The following is a 13,520-nucleotide window of genomic DNA, read 5'->3' on the forward strand; positions in this document are numbered from 1 at the left end:
ATGAATTTGTACCACAAAACAATCAACACCTCTAATAAAAAAACCGAAGACGCACTCACCCGCGAGGTGGGGGAGGAGAGGAGGTTTGGCCAATGAATCTTTGATGCCTAAGTTAGTTTATCTTAAAGGAATGATTGTTTGGGGCTTGTATGCGTAGCAAAAAAAAAACACCAAGATTCGGTACATAAAGAGGTATTTATAGGAGGAGGTGACCGACCATAGTGTTAGGAAGTAGCCCTACACATGATGACATCCTATTGGAACCAAATCATTTGGTTTTGGTTTTGTTCAGTTTCAAAGGGTTTTGGTTTCGATAGGCACTGATTTGGTTTTGGTTTCATGCAATTCAACAAAAAAAATGTTGGTGTTTCAATTTAAGTCACTACTTTAAAATTTTGATCATTCAACCCTTTCTTGTTCCCTTTCCTTTTGGAGACTTAATCTTCGAAGGTTTATGAGGCCTTTGAGCTTATGAATGAGCTTGAGAATGCAATACTTAGGAAGACTTTGGACTTTGTGAAAGTAAAACCAATGGATGAGAAACCATTAAACCTTGTGAATTATAAGCTTGAGATTGCCTTGGAGCTTCTTGTTGTGATTGTAGATTAAAAATAAAAGAGGCAATGCTTAAATTCGAATTGGTCAACACCACACAACACAAAAACATAAACACATAAATTACATTAGTTGTTATAAACTTTAAAAAGCCTAATTTTTTTTTTTTTTTTTGTATTGCAATTTGGTTCGGTATTAGATATTAAGAACCAAAACCAAACCCTTTTTCTTAACTTACAATTCGGTTTCAAAACCTTAAAAACTGAACTGCTCGATTCGGTTTGGTCCGGTCCGTGTTTGAGTATCAATTTTTGGTTTGAAAACCTTGAGAATATAGATGTTGCATTGTGTGAGTTGCATTTTGTGGGAAGGTTCAAAAGTTTTGAATCAAAATCAATAAGAATTCAATGGTGCTTATAGAAGATATCAAAGATCAGCCAAATCATTAATGTTTTAAATTCAGTGGTTTTATTTTTATATTCGACAAGATTCGTTCATTGAATCATTTATACATCAAATATTTAATGACGAAATTAATATCTACTAAATTATCACGCATCAACCGAACAAATATATATTTTGTATTGACGAAGATAGATATAACCGTTAATCAATAAGATATCTGTTACTCAAAATGGGTATGGCTAACAATCCCCGATAGTTAATTTGTGGTTATGAATACAGTTGATTTTCGTAATTATGGGAATGGATGTAGCATTTTCGCATCCAACCCGAAGCGTTGCTATCCTTTTAACTTCTAAACTAGAGTAGTGAGAGCTAGACAGATTAAGAGACAGAGAAGAGAGTAGAAGATGAAAACAAACTGCTGATGCTCAACTAATTAACATAAAACTTTCTGTTCTGAGATACATATGGAGGAGCGCACAACTTATGTGTATAGTATTTGTGACCCTCAAGGAACTAAATTATATGTACAACAATACTGCATATATCCTGATGCGACAACCTCCACAACCTGAATGATGAGTATGCATATGCTTATGCCCCCTACTTTAATTTTACAAAGGAGAAAACAAAATCTTGAAAACAATCTCAAAGCTGTATCAACTCCGGAATCAGCTTCAATAGAAAAGAAAGCTCCCTCTCTGAGAACTCCGGCTTTGATTTCACCTGCATCGGCCCGCCTTCTTCCAACAAACGCTTCTCCCCGTCTTCCTCCGCCCCACCTAATGGCTTAATCATATCCGACACTGCCTCCGTGATCTCTTTCACAAAATCCACTATCACTCCCTCGATCCCCATTAGGTATTGCATGTAAACTGCTTCCGGCACATTGCTGCAATTTCATCATAAATTCCATGATCAATTTACATTCCTTCATAATTTTTGAAATTAAACTCTTTATCTCAAATTCATTAGGCAAACAGAATTCCGCAAGCTTACTTCAATTTGCCGTAAGTTAGGAGTGAAAGCTTGGCCTCTTTGATCTTGGTTACCGCCGCGGGATTTCTGAACACGCCTTTAACCTCCGACACAATACCGTGTAAACCACCCTCGAAACACAGCTTTATCGCCTCCTCCAAAGAATTCCTTCGCACATCATAGTAAAGCTCAGTCCCACCATTTGTTAAGAAAAAGACCTGCCATCATCAATTCATTCAGCACAATAATTAGTAACTCGTTACATTTAACATTGATCGCATTCAAAAGCAAATTATACATGACAAAAGTGCTTACAGGGTAGGTGTTCTGCAACTTTTTAACCAACAGGGCGGCATCAGGTTGGAAGCTTGAGAAAATGATCGGCCTATCTCTGCCACACTCAAACACCACCTGTTCCACAAAATTATATCCCAGATGAGCACAAGCATTATCGAAACAAACAATTAGGCCTCGTTTGGCACCTCGGATTTAAACTTGGATACAAATATAGAAACACAATGATCGATGGACGTACTTGCAAGACGGACTGAAGGACGCGGAAGAGATAGTCGTCCTGGTAAACAATGTTATCATCGAATTTCAGCTCGATGTTGAAGCCGAGAGATGGATCGACCTGCTCAAATGCCTCTTGGAGCGTGCAGAGAGGGTCATCATTTTCGACATCCCATTTTACTATTTTACCATCTTTGGTTTTCCTCAACAATGTCTTTCCTTCCTTCCCTGGCTCTCTTTGCGGACCATAATTTAGGAATTCGGACAGACTCAGTTCGTTAATTCTCCTCTGAAACACAGTCCCCTGATGAGACCAAAATTTAACTTGTAAGTTGAAAATTAATTACTAGATGATCATAAAACGAAGAGTAAAAAGCAAATGGAGGGTGGAGAAATTAGGCTTACATTTTCTTCGGAGAGGATGAAATCGTCGTGAAAATGACCGGACAGTCATCTTTGGTTACCTACAAAAAGCCACCATCACTTTCCTGTTTCAGTTTTTTTTTATCCTTACTTTTTTCTCTTTTTTTTTCTTCTTCATCCACCTCCATTCTTTTTAATCCAATTTCCAAAGATTAAGGAAGAAAAAAATGCAGAAAAGGAGATAATCAGTAACATTTCAAACTCAAGACGAGTTTCCGGAAACAGAAAAACAAAAGACTTGATCTTGATTTAGTAGCTCGTTAAACCCCATCTAGGAAATTCACCAAAAATAGAAAAATAGCCGAAATTACAGAAATACCCTAAAACCCAGAACCGGATTTCACTACAGATCGACCCAAAAAAATCAAACTTCTTTCTCATGCAGATGCCGACAAAAAATCCGCGTACGCGGCGACAAAAAAATGCAGGTCGGGTTCAAAGTTTCGGCAAATTCACTAAAATAAAAAATGATATACCCAAAAAGCACCCCCACATTGGGACCGTTGGTTTGATTGAACTGAGAAAATAGATTACAAGAGATTAAGGCCTCACCTGAACATCGAATTCGACGAAATCGATAGGGAATCTGGCGGCGGCGTTGAAGGACATGATGGAGTTCTCTTTAATGGCTCTCATTCTCCGATCGGACGACTGTAGCGCGTTCATTCCGTTCCCTCTGTGTCCGATCACTAGAAACCTGGGTATCCTCGGTGCAGCCCGATTCATCTCCGCACCTATAACCACAATATTATTCAAATTAACAACCTTCTTAATTTAATGAGAAGTTGATAAACAATTAGAGGACTAATTAATCAAAGATTATACCTTTGGCGAAGCGGGAGGAATAGAGCGCCATAGAAGCATTTTCCGGCACCTGATCGAGATTCGGGACGTCGGAGACGTGGACGGCCTTGAGAGCCATAATGTTTATGATTAAACAAAAAGACAAGGGAGACGAGAGAGGATGCTGGGAAGCGAAAGAGTTGTGTAATACGTTGATGGAAGGACGAGTGTGGGAAGGAGGAGGAGGAGGTATTTATTTTGGAGGAGGAAAGGCGGAGGAATCCTGCTCCCACTGTGGAGGGGTTTTGTCCGCAGCATATTCCCCCTCTCATCTTCTCATATGCTCTGGATATTCCATTATTCCTACCCCCTTTTCACCAAATATCCCGCGCGCTATTGGTTTTTTTTTTTTAATTCCCTTAATTCAACCAGCGTATTTTCACGTTGGTCAACCGTCAACAGTTCTAATTTTCTGTGTAGAAAAAAAAAGCTTTAACAAAAAAATTCTGATATTATTTATTTTAATAGAAAATTATATTTTTATACTAAAATATTAATTATGGTACTATTTATTTTGTTCTTATCATTAAAATTCAACGTTTTCAAATTATTTTTATTAATTTTCTTTAGAAAAGAAAAAAATATTACAATGTTGGTGCAAGGACCTAATTTCCACGTGTCATTTGTTTGATTTTTCACCTTCTGGAAATCAGGGGAGTCTGGAAGATGACGCGAATACGAAACTAATATTGTTTTGTCAAAAAAATAAAAAAAAACTAATATTGTTATTTTCTACGGTCAGGACAGAAATAAAATTTGATTTTTGTTTTACGAAATGAAAATATAAAAGCATAGAGCGCCAAGAGATAAGCTCCGCCGCTTAGGGTAGCGAGAGCCTGGTGCGAAAGTGTCCGGTCTCTGACGCCGCTAGGTGCGAAGGTATGATTGTATTATGCATGCTTCCACGTCTTCGCATTAGAGCTCCCATGTACGTTGCCATGGTTTCTGTTTGCTTTTTCTCAACTGACGGCACGCTAACGTCAAAGCCTTATTGTATTGGATTCATCTAAATTACAATCTTCTTCTAGGCGATAGGAGTCGTACATTACATTGAACAATTTACAACTTATAATTGCACGATTCTGTTCCTAATTACATCCAATTTTTGTAAGAAAAAACTCAACTATTGTTGAGTCAGCTAGAAATTAAGTTGAAAAACGATATCGATATTGAACCATTGACAAAATCAGTATTAATCTCTCAATGATAAGGGTGAAGATGCATGATGTGTAGCCCTCGTATTGTAAGATAAACCTAATAAGAACGAGCCCAATAATACAGCTTCCCCAACCAACAACATACATGCAATCTCATCTCAACAGGTGGTGCCAGCAACCATCCACATTTGTTCATAGTCTTCTGTAAAACGGGACTAACTAAGAATGCGTTCAGTATCTCCAATCAATCCACATTATAGACGTCACCATTTAGGTTTGCGTTCAACATTTCCAAAATTTGCCAGGCCATCTAGCTTTTCTCAAACTATGCCCCTCTCTCCTACCTTGACGTTTCATACTTATGATACAATTTTCTTGACCTGTTATTCTATTATTAGAATGAAACGTTATAATGACGGTGTATATGTGCCGTGTAAGTTATTCTTTATTATATATCAGTGCAGGTCCTGAGAGGGTGCATTAGGTGCCAACGCACAGGGCCCCCAAATCGGAAGGGCCCCTAATTTTTTAAATTTGCATGCATTTACGTATATACGGTAGTATGTATAGAATATTACAAACTTGAATCTTAGCGCAAGTGGTATTATTGCTTCTTTATAGTGGCTTAGGAAATGGGTTTGAAACTCGGCTCCATCGTCTTTTCAGTTTATTTTTATTAATGTACAAACTTCCACAAAATAATATAAAAATTTCACACAATAACATGAAAATTCGAACCTGACCCTCTAAATAGTTAAGAAAAAACAATACGCCACCTTTCCACATGTTGATTTGTTAAATTTGTTTGTGGCTATTAGAATTTATAGAAGTTCAATTGAAAACTAAAATTATTTTTTTGAACAAAAAAAATAAAATTCATAGTATTTTTTAGGACATTCAATTCACTTTCGCACAGAACCCTGGTATATACACACACATAAGCATGTGTGTGCGCCCGTCTTTACCGAATATACATGCATACAGATTACAAATAAAGGGGGAAATGAAAGGAGTAGAAAAGAGGTAGTTTGATAATGAAGTTTGAGGGCCTAATCAACCCATTAATAATTAGCGGACACCATCACAAGTTTACTATGGAGTTGGATGGTGACTAAGGCAAAGCGAATCTGGTGCCATTTGTCATCAGAAGTTACAGTGGCCATTGGGAGCGATTGACGAAGCCAATTTCTTTCTTTCTTTCTCCCATCTCACATGATCGTACTTTATTTTTCTGCAGAAATCTATCCTTTGATTTGTCTTGTTTCGGATTTTAATTAATTAGGTTATGGAATTCCAATGTGGCACTACCTCTCTCATATTGCATGCTTAAATTATTACCGCATTTTCTTCCACTTTAACGAGTCAGATTCCATCATCATGCATGTCGGAGAAACGTGCTTGAGAAAGGAACTGGATCCTCTCTTTGGTTTAGAATGGGGATTCTTTAGATCAGCTCATCTGGATCGTTGAAATTTGATCCAACGGTTCTAAACAGGGAATCCCTCTAAAAGTTACAATAATTGCAGTCATTGGATCAAGTTTGAATGTCCCGGATGAGATGCTTATGGGGATCCCCATCCCGAGCTCAAGAGAGGATCCAATTGCCTTGAGAAATACCAGCTTCTAGCTAGCTCGCACTTTTTCCTATATAAAAAAAAGCGCATCGTAATATGATCCGTGATCATTTCACAACTTTTATTTCACTCACAAACATAAGTATTACAATATACTGATATTCTCTTCATTTGTAAGTTAAAGATATTAGCTTTGATTATCGTTAAAGACGAATTTGAACCACATTATTACTAACTTATTGTGAAGCTTAGCTCACTTCCCCTAATAAAGATACTATCGTTTTGTTAAAAAATAATAATTGTCACTTTGATTATTTAAGAGAATAATGCATTCCTTTTATAATGTTCTTCATATTTAAGGTGTCATTCTTTCCTTTATAAATATGGTTGACATATATACATAAACATCTAATTAAAATTACAAAATAAAATAATTAGGAGTTGGAATACATGTAGAGACCTATTCCTCCAAGAGGAATGGCGCCAAATTTTGTCCCAATTCAATAATGCAGTATGTGAAGAAAAATTTATACATAACATTGTATTATGGGAATTGTTATTAGCATTTCAAAAACCTCGTTTTACACTTCAAACTTTCTATATTAGAAAAGAAAAATACACTTATAAGAATGTAGAATGAGATTTTTAAAGTACCAATAACCATTCCTTGTATTATTTGTTTGCAAAACTAATAACGATAAATATGTTCCATTCAAGTCCTTCTCCATACATGTTCTAATAGTAGAAGGCGTTTCCTCATGCTTTCATTGGGCTTTTCTTTGGGTCGAATTGGAGCTGTAGAATAGCCTAGCCCAGCTAAACCTTGTGCTGTGTTCTCAGCTTATTGGGCTCACTAGATTCAGAAAATCCAAAGACCGAAAGGAAACCGATTGAATCTGTTAACAAACTACCCAGCTCCAATCGACGACGTTAGTACGTACTAGGATCTCTTGATGTAATTTTCTCATTTCGTTTTTCTTGTTCGGTGCCCTATAAGCTTTTAAAATATTATTTGAAAATGCTGGAGCTTTTCCAAAACTCGGAAATCACTTGTACTATCTTTGGACCAGGAAAATAAATTTGAAATTTAAATAAAAATCAAGATTTATAAATTGACATGTATTAGTTTTTTGTTTGGATTTATAAACATAGGAATTTATAATTTCCTCGTGAAAAAAAATTTAGAATTTGGGACCTCCAATTCCTATGTTTAAATTCTATGTAAATAAGTGTTATTTCCCAATTTTTATGATTGAAAGCTTAAAAATAACAAATTTTGTATTCAATTATATTGTTATTTTAGGTTAACCCAACAAGAAAATTCACAAATTCTAAAAAATAAAATCTCGTCAATTCAATTTCCGTATTTTTAAAATTCCTTGATAGTCATTTTAACTTATTTTTCATGTTCTCATTAAAAGATTTTCCAAACCTTAGAAATCACTGGAAACCTAAGGCGTTTGGTATTGGATTTGCGCAAGTTTTAACTCAAACCATTTTTAAGTTTTAAAAAAAAAACCCGTTTTGGAAGCCTATCAAACTAGATCAAAAAATTTAAGAATAGCCCAATATGAATTAAAACAACAAAAGTCTAGATTCTTTTTTCAGATTCGATCACAAGATCTGAGTTACTCGTGAACAAGCCTCCGCTCTACAAGAGACAGTGGGTGATTGTTTAAGCTTGAATCTTAGTGGTTTATTGGATAGACTAATTCTCTTCGTAGAACAACAATATGGTCTTTTCTTACTATTTGTTTTGTCTCGGAAAAAAAAATGATCAAAATGTTGGATTTATGTGTTGGGTTGTGAGAAATTGAGTTTATCCGTCTAATTGTTGCGATTCATTTATGTACTGTATATATATTCCGAGCAGCGGAGCAGAGGCAGTGTGGCATTGCAAATCGCAATCCAAACTGATCGATTTCGGTTCCAGGAAGAACAAATACAAGCGTTTGTTCACAAGGACATCAAATCGGACTTGGTCGTTTTCGTTCTCGATGGAGAGCGTTCTGGACAAGCCTTATTAGCTCAAGAATCCGATCATCGAACAAGGTCCTCCTCCTCATCTTCTCTGTTCTTTGATATATATATATATATATATTAAAAAAAAAAAAACCATGCTTTAATGCTTTGATTGTTCATCACTCACATTTTACGTAGTTAGTTTCAGAAAAGGATTGGGAACCACCATCTGGTTGTGATTAATTTACATGAAAAGTGTATTAAAAAATCCATTCTTTGTTAGTCTGATGGTCATAATTTGTTATCCGTTTTTCCATTCAAACTCAACTTTTGAGGAGTTTTTGGAAGTGGGGTTTGTTTATAAGATGGCTACGAGCTTGAAAATCATCTTTTTAGGCTGGATTTTTGCTATCTTGAATTGATAGATGGCACAAATTAGCTGATGGGTTCAGATCCTTTTTTTATGCTGACATGGTAAATATGTGGTTGGTTACAAAATTCATATGGTTGCTTGTTTCATAGAATGGATTTCTGACATTTGCTACATGTATGTAGCAAGTAATATTATGTGATATACTTGTTTCATTGGATGGGTCTTTGGAGTAGCCAAAATGTCAAATGTTTGAGTTCAAAAATGAATTTTTCATATTTTCTCTGTGAATGCTTTAATGACAGACTTGGTCTTTGAATTACATTGTGTTTTTTAGCGATAGTTCCTGTTTGGATTTAATAAGAGAAGTCTCGTTGTCGAAAATTGTGCAATTTGGATTTTAACCCTTGGAATTCAACAAGGGTAGTGATTTTCAGTTGTGTTCTCATGTACCCCTCTGTTTTTTGGAACCCTTGATTTTCTTTGATTCTCCATTTGATTCATCATGTTCAAAGGCTGGAAAGACGGGATGAGTGTAGTGGTCGAAGCACTTCCCATCTAATCGAACTTGACAAATTTCAATAGGAGCCTTTGTGAATATCTTGTTTTTATTCATTAGATACATTGGATTCTCTGGTACAAATAGCATCTACTTACCTACAAATTTCAATAGGAGCCTTTGTGAATATCTTGTTTTTAAATTTGTTAATCTGTTACAAATTAAGGGTTAATTTGGTGAATGAAGAACAATGAATAGGAAGGCAAAGTTCCAATCTTTTTTGTTATTCATGGGGGTTTATGTTCCTCGCAAAGCGGGAGACTTGTTGGTTTAGGCTTGCCCTTATTCTTCTTGTTCATTACATATTTAGCTAATTAGAATTGAATGCTACTTAAGTTTTGATCTTTCATTTTTCTGGTAAATTTGTATGACTTTTGCAATACAAAAACTATGTCCCCTTTCTTTTGAGATTTCCTTTAACCTTGTCTTTTCAACTGGGGACTTGCGTGGAGTCGTATTATCATGCCTGTGTCTTTGGAAGAGGTAAATGAGTTACTCTTAGGTCACACTGCTCTTATTTTGTTTGATATTCGCATGCATAAAATGCCTTTTTATTTATCATCTAGTTCGTGAAAACTGAGTATATAGTACATACTACATAGAACTGAGTATATATGTGTTTTGTACATTCATAAGTGAATGTAGCTTTTAGCTTTGTACATTCATAAGTGAATATAATTATTGGTTTGTCTATATAGGATGGATTCAAATGAAGTGGACAACACTGGTTCAAGTTCAGAAAGTGATTCATCATCTGATTTGGATGGTTCAAGTTCAGAAGGGGAAAACATGCATTTGAATGACGACAATGTTATGAATGATGTTAGAGATCACATAGCCGGATCAATGTGGCTTGATTACATCAATAACAATTAGTCTCAAAGTTTATTGGTTTTCTAGAATGTTTTAATGTAATATTTATTGTCTAAGACTTGAAGTTTAATTTGATCATCGAGATATATGGTTGATTCATGAAGTTAAATGATGTTTAAGGTTTAATTTCTTTGTTTTGTACCTTAAACAAAACATATGTAAAAAAATGTGTTTTTTAGGTTAAACCAAAGTAGATTCAAAAATAGTTTTGTTCATGCCACAATGGTTTCAGAATTTCTTAAAGTTAGTTTCAAGACAATTTAAGTTTGAGCGATAACAAACATGCCTAATTTTTTCGTGTCATTTTCGTGACACTATCACTTTTGTCTCTATATTTCTGTAAATACCAAACCGAAAATTACCGTCACCAAAAAAAAAATACTTAGGTTTGGTTTTTGGAATGAGCTATTACAGAGCTGAAGCGAATGGTATGTGCATTGGCAACTGTACAACTCCAATGACACTAACACCAACACAACACAACACAACGGCTACTGCTCTCTCATTCATTCAAAATATCATAAGCTCTAATTAATACAAGTAGCTCTCCCAAGGCAGATGTGGTGATTTTAATTCCACACATTATTATAATATTGATGAAGAGCAACTTATATAAAACGAATTTATCATTCGATGTTTTCATCTACTGATGAGGTTATGAAGTGCTGTATGTAAATAACTAAATATTTCTCCACATGTTAATGCCCTATTGGATTCGAATGCTACGTGATGATGAACCGATTTCATATAAGTTCTTCTTCTGGTGAGGAGGAGAGGCTATTGAATTAAATAAACAAACAATACGCACTTGAAAGAAGAAGATAAGATGAAGAAAAAGCTGTCTGCCTCTCTCTTTCTGAGGAGGGGACTGAGACGAAGAAGTTGAAGAAGTGAGCATTAATGGCGAAGACAGAAGCATTAAATATTTCAAGGGCTAAATTAATTGCTGCAAGTGTCTGTTGGCCCTCTTCAGGCTGCCTTCATTGCTCCCCCCCATCTACCTTCTCTCTCTCTCTCTCTCCTCTCTCTCCCCCCTCTCTTATCCTCTGCAACTGCAACCTACCTCTTCCATCTCTCATTTATTGCTCTCTCTCTCTCTCTCTCTGGCCAGTCCGCCAGTCACTGGGCTGTATTTAATTGATTCATGCCAAAGGTGAAATATTATACGAGATATTCCCATCATCCAAAAATTCCAGCATGCATGTAATAACATGTCATCCCCGCTGCTTAATTTCCATCCAAGTAAAAAGACATTAACTTTTAATTATGGTTTATATAATCTTATTACCGTCTTTGTTGCCTCCTCCTAACCGCAGCTTGTTGAACTCGGAACCCAGCTGCCGACTGGAACTTGAACTTGACTCGGGCATCTTCGACTTTGAGCTGCCTGATGACGATGAATTAGTAGAAGCACTTAAACTTAAGCCTGCTTCTGCCTCTGCTTCTGATGAAATGCCCTTCATTGCCATCACTTTTGTTGCTGAGGAGGGTCTCACCGGTGCCGGTGGTGCTGCACAAACTGGGATCACCGATCTCATTTGAACCGCAGGTGCAATATTCCTGTGAGGACTTAACCCTCCACTATACATGTGGAATCCACTAGTCCTTCTTTCTGAAATCTTGACACTGGGCGCGGCCTTAATTGGACCGGACAATTCAAAAGCGCCAAACTTTCCGGCATTGGACACAGGAAATTGCCTGTATGGAGAACCTGAACCAAACATACCACTTGAATTTGAACCACTTGCACCCTCCGTTCCAATACCAAGCCATTCTTCCTCATCCCTTTGGTGCTCTTCCAATGGAGGTTGGATAACTTGTGAACCTCCCCTCGCATTCACTTGTACCGGGATTGGCCTATAATTGGATAACGGCGGGTAGGAAGGGGACTTGTCTTTGTTGAGCATTGTAGTTGGTGGCAAAATCTTCGAGGCGGTTCGAGGAGGAGGTGGAGGAAGAAGAGATGCAAAAGTGTTCTGCTTTTGAACTGTTGAAACTTGTGGAACCAAATCTGTTAACAGATCTATCAGCCTCCGGTTTTGATTCTGTAGAGAGCTAGTACTACTACTAGACGAAGATGATGACGATGACAACGACGACGATGATCTGACCATTCTTCTCCTTGCTTGAATTGGATCCCTCCTCCTCATAAATTGCTTGCTATTGTTATTGTTGTTGTTATCATCTTTGGGTCTAAAATTTGAGAGCAGCCTTGTCACAACTGCCTGCTCTTCTTCTGCTTCTTTGTTTGCGAAAAAACCCAGGTCTGGAATTGCACAAAGATATTAAATTTCATGAAGCAATTGCATAATGCTAATCAAAACACAATTAAAACAGAATATGCAGAGAACAAACATACTTCTTTTCAGGGCAGACCAGGCTGCAATTGCAGCATTCTTCTCTGCTTGCTTTTTGGTTTTGGCCGGTTCGCCGCTAAAATCATGCCGGCAAGCTCCACGGTACACGTAAAAACCGGGACGTGGCCGGGACCTGATCTTACAGTGGTGTACACAGGGAGCTTCAGCCCAGCTCTGTGAGCCGTCTCTTGAAGGAGGTTTTTGTAAATTCCAGTTTCATCCTTCACATATGCATATAACATAAAATTCAAGCAAAAAACTTGCTAATTAATTAAAATTTACTCGTAACTTTAAAAACAGAGAGGCTTTTGGTAGTTGTTAAAGAAAGTAATGAACTTACGAGAACTCTGGCCGTGAGAGACCTGGAAGGGCCTCTGGTAGAGAGTTTATTGAGGGCAACTTCTGCAGCAGCATGCTCCGCCTGTCTCAGTGTGGTGCAGTAGGCCGGGCTTTGGAAGATCTCGCCGTTAAAGTTGACGGAAGCTTTGAATCTCGGCGCATGATCGGGTCCTTCTCTGGTGCAGGCATAGGAAGGGAGGTTGAAACAGCTTCTCTGTGCGAGCTCCTGCAGCTGGTTCTTATACATCTCCTTCAAAGCACACACATCCATAAAACCATCAAACCTCCCACAAAACATAATTAGAAGAAAAAACCACCAATTCAAATGGCAAAAAATACAAAAAATGCTCATTAAAATAGTTGAGAAACTTACATGTAATTAAAAGCGGGAGCCTTTAGAGGTATCACGAGTGAAAGACAACCAACAAAACAGTTGTGAGTGAACAGAAGATTTCTCAGTCAGTCCTACATTGGCTGTCTCTGAGGACAAAAGCATCTAATAGTAAATGTCTTCTGGGAGAGAAGAGGTGGAGAAGAGAAGAAGAAGAAAGACTGAAAACGAAATGAATTGGTGAAGCTTTAATTACTCTCGTCTCCTCTCTAGGAATGAAA

At 37.0% G+C, this 13,520-nt stretch overlaps 2 protein-coding genes across 2 annotated transcripts; both read right to left on the bottom strand.

Annotated features, from left to right (window-relative positions):
• Nucleotides 1-1,368: 1,368 nt before the first annotated feature.
• Nucleotides 1,369-3,837, bottom strand: LOC103938517 (glycerophosphodiester phosphodiesterase GDPD1, chloroplastic). Its single transcript, XM_009348528.3, is given in 8 exon segments — nt 1,369-1,852; nt 1,960-2,156; nt 2,254-2,349; nt 2,474-2,755; nt 2,857-2,891; nt 2,894-2,915; nt 3,427-3,608; nt 3,700-3,837. Coding segments are annotated over 8 exon segments (1,155 nt in total). The 5' UTR covers nt 3,797-3,837; the 3' UTR covers nt 1,369-1,608.
• Nucleotides 3,838-10,942: 7,105 nt separating this feature from the next.
• On the bottom strand, nt 10,943-13,494 carry LOC103938515 (double-stranded RNA-binding protein 3). Its single transcript, XM_009348526.3, is given in 5 exon segments — nt 10,943-12,478; nt 12,572-12,652; nt 12,655-12,790; nt 12,910-13,158; nt 13,282-13,494. Coding segments are annotated over 4 exon segments (1,458 nt in total). The 5' UTR covers nt 13,156-13,158; nt 13,282-13,494; the 3' UTR covers nt 10,943-11,483.
• Between the last annotated feature and the right edge of the window lie 26 nt (nt 13,495-13,520).

The sequence above is a fragment of a genome, unplaced genomic scaffold, assembly GCF_019419815.1.
Source record: "Pyrus x bretschneideri cultivar Hongxiangsu unplaced genomic scaffold, Pyrus_bretschneideri_v1 Contig12, whole genome shotgun sequence".
NCBI lineage: Eukaryota > Viridiplantae > Streptophyta > Magnoliopsida > Rosales > Rosaceae > Pyrus > Pyrus x bretschneideri.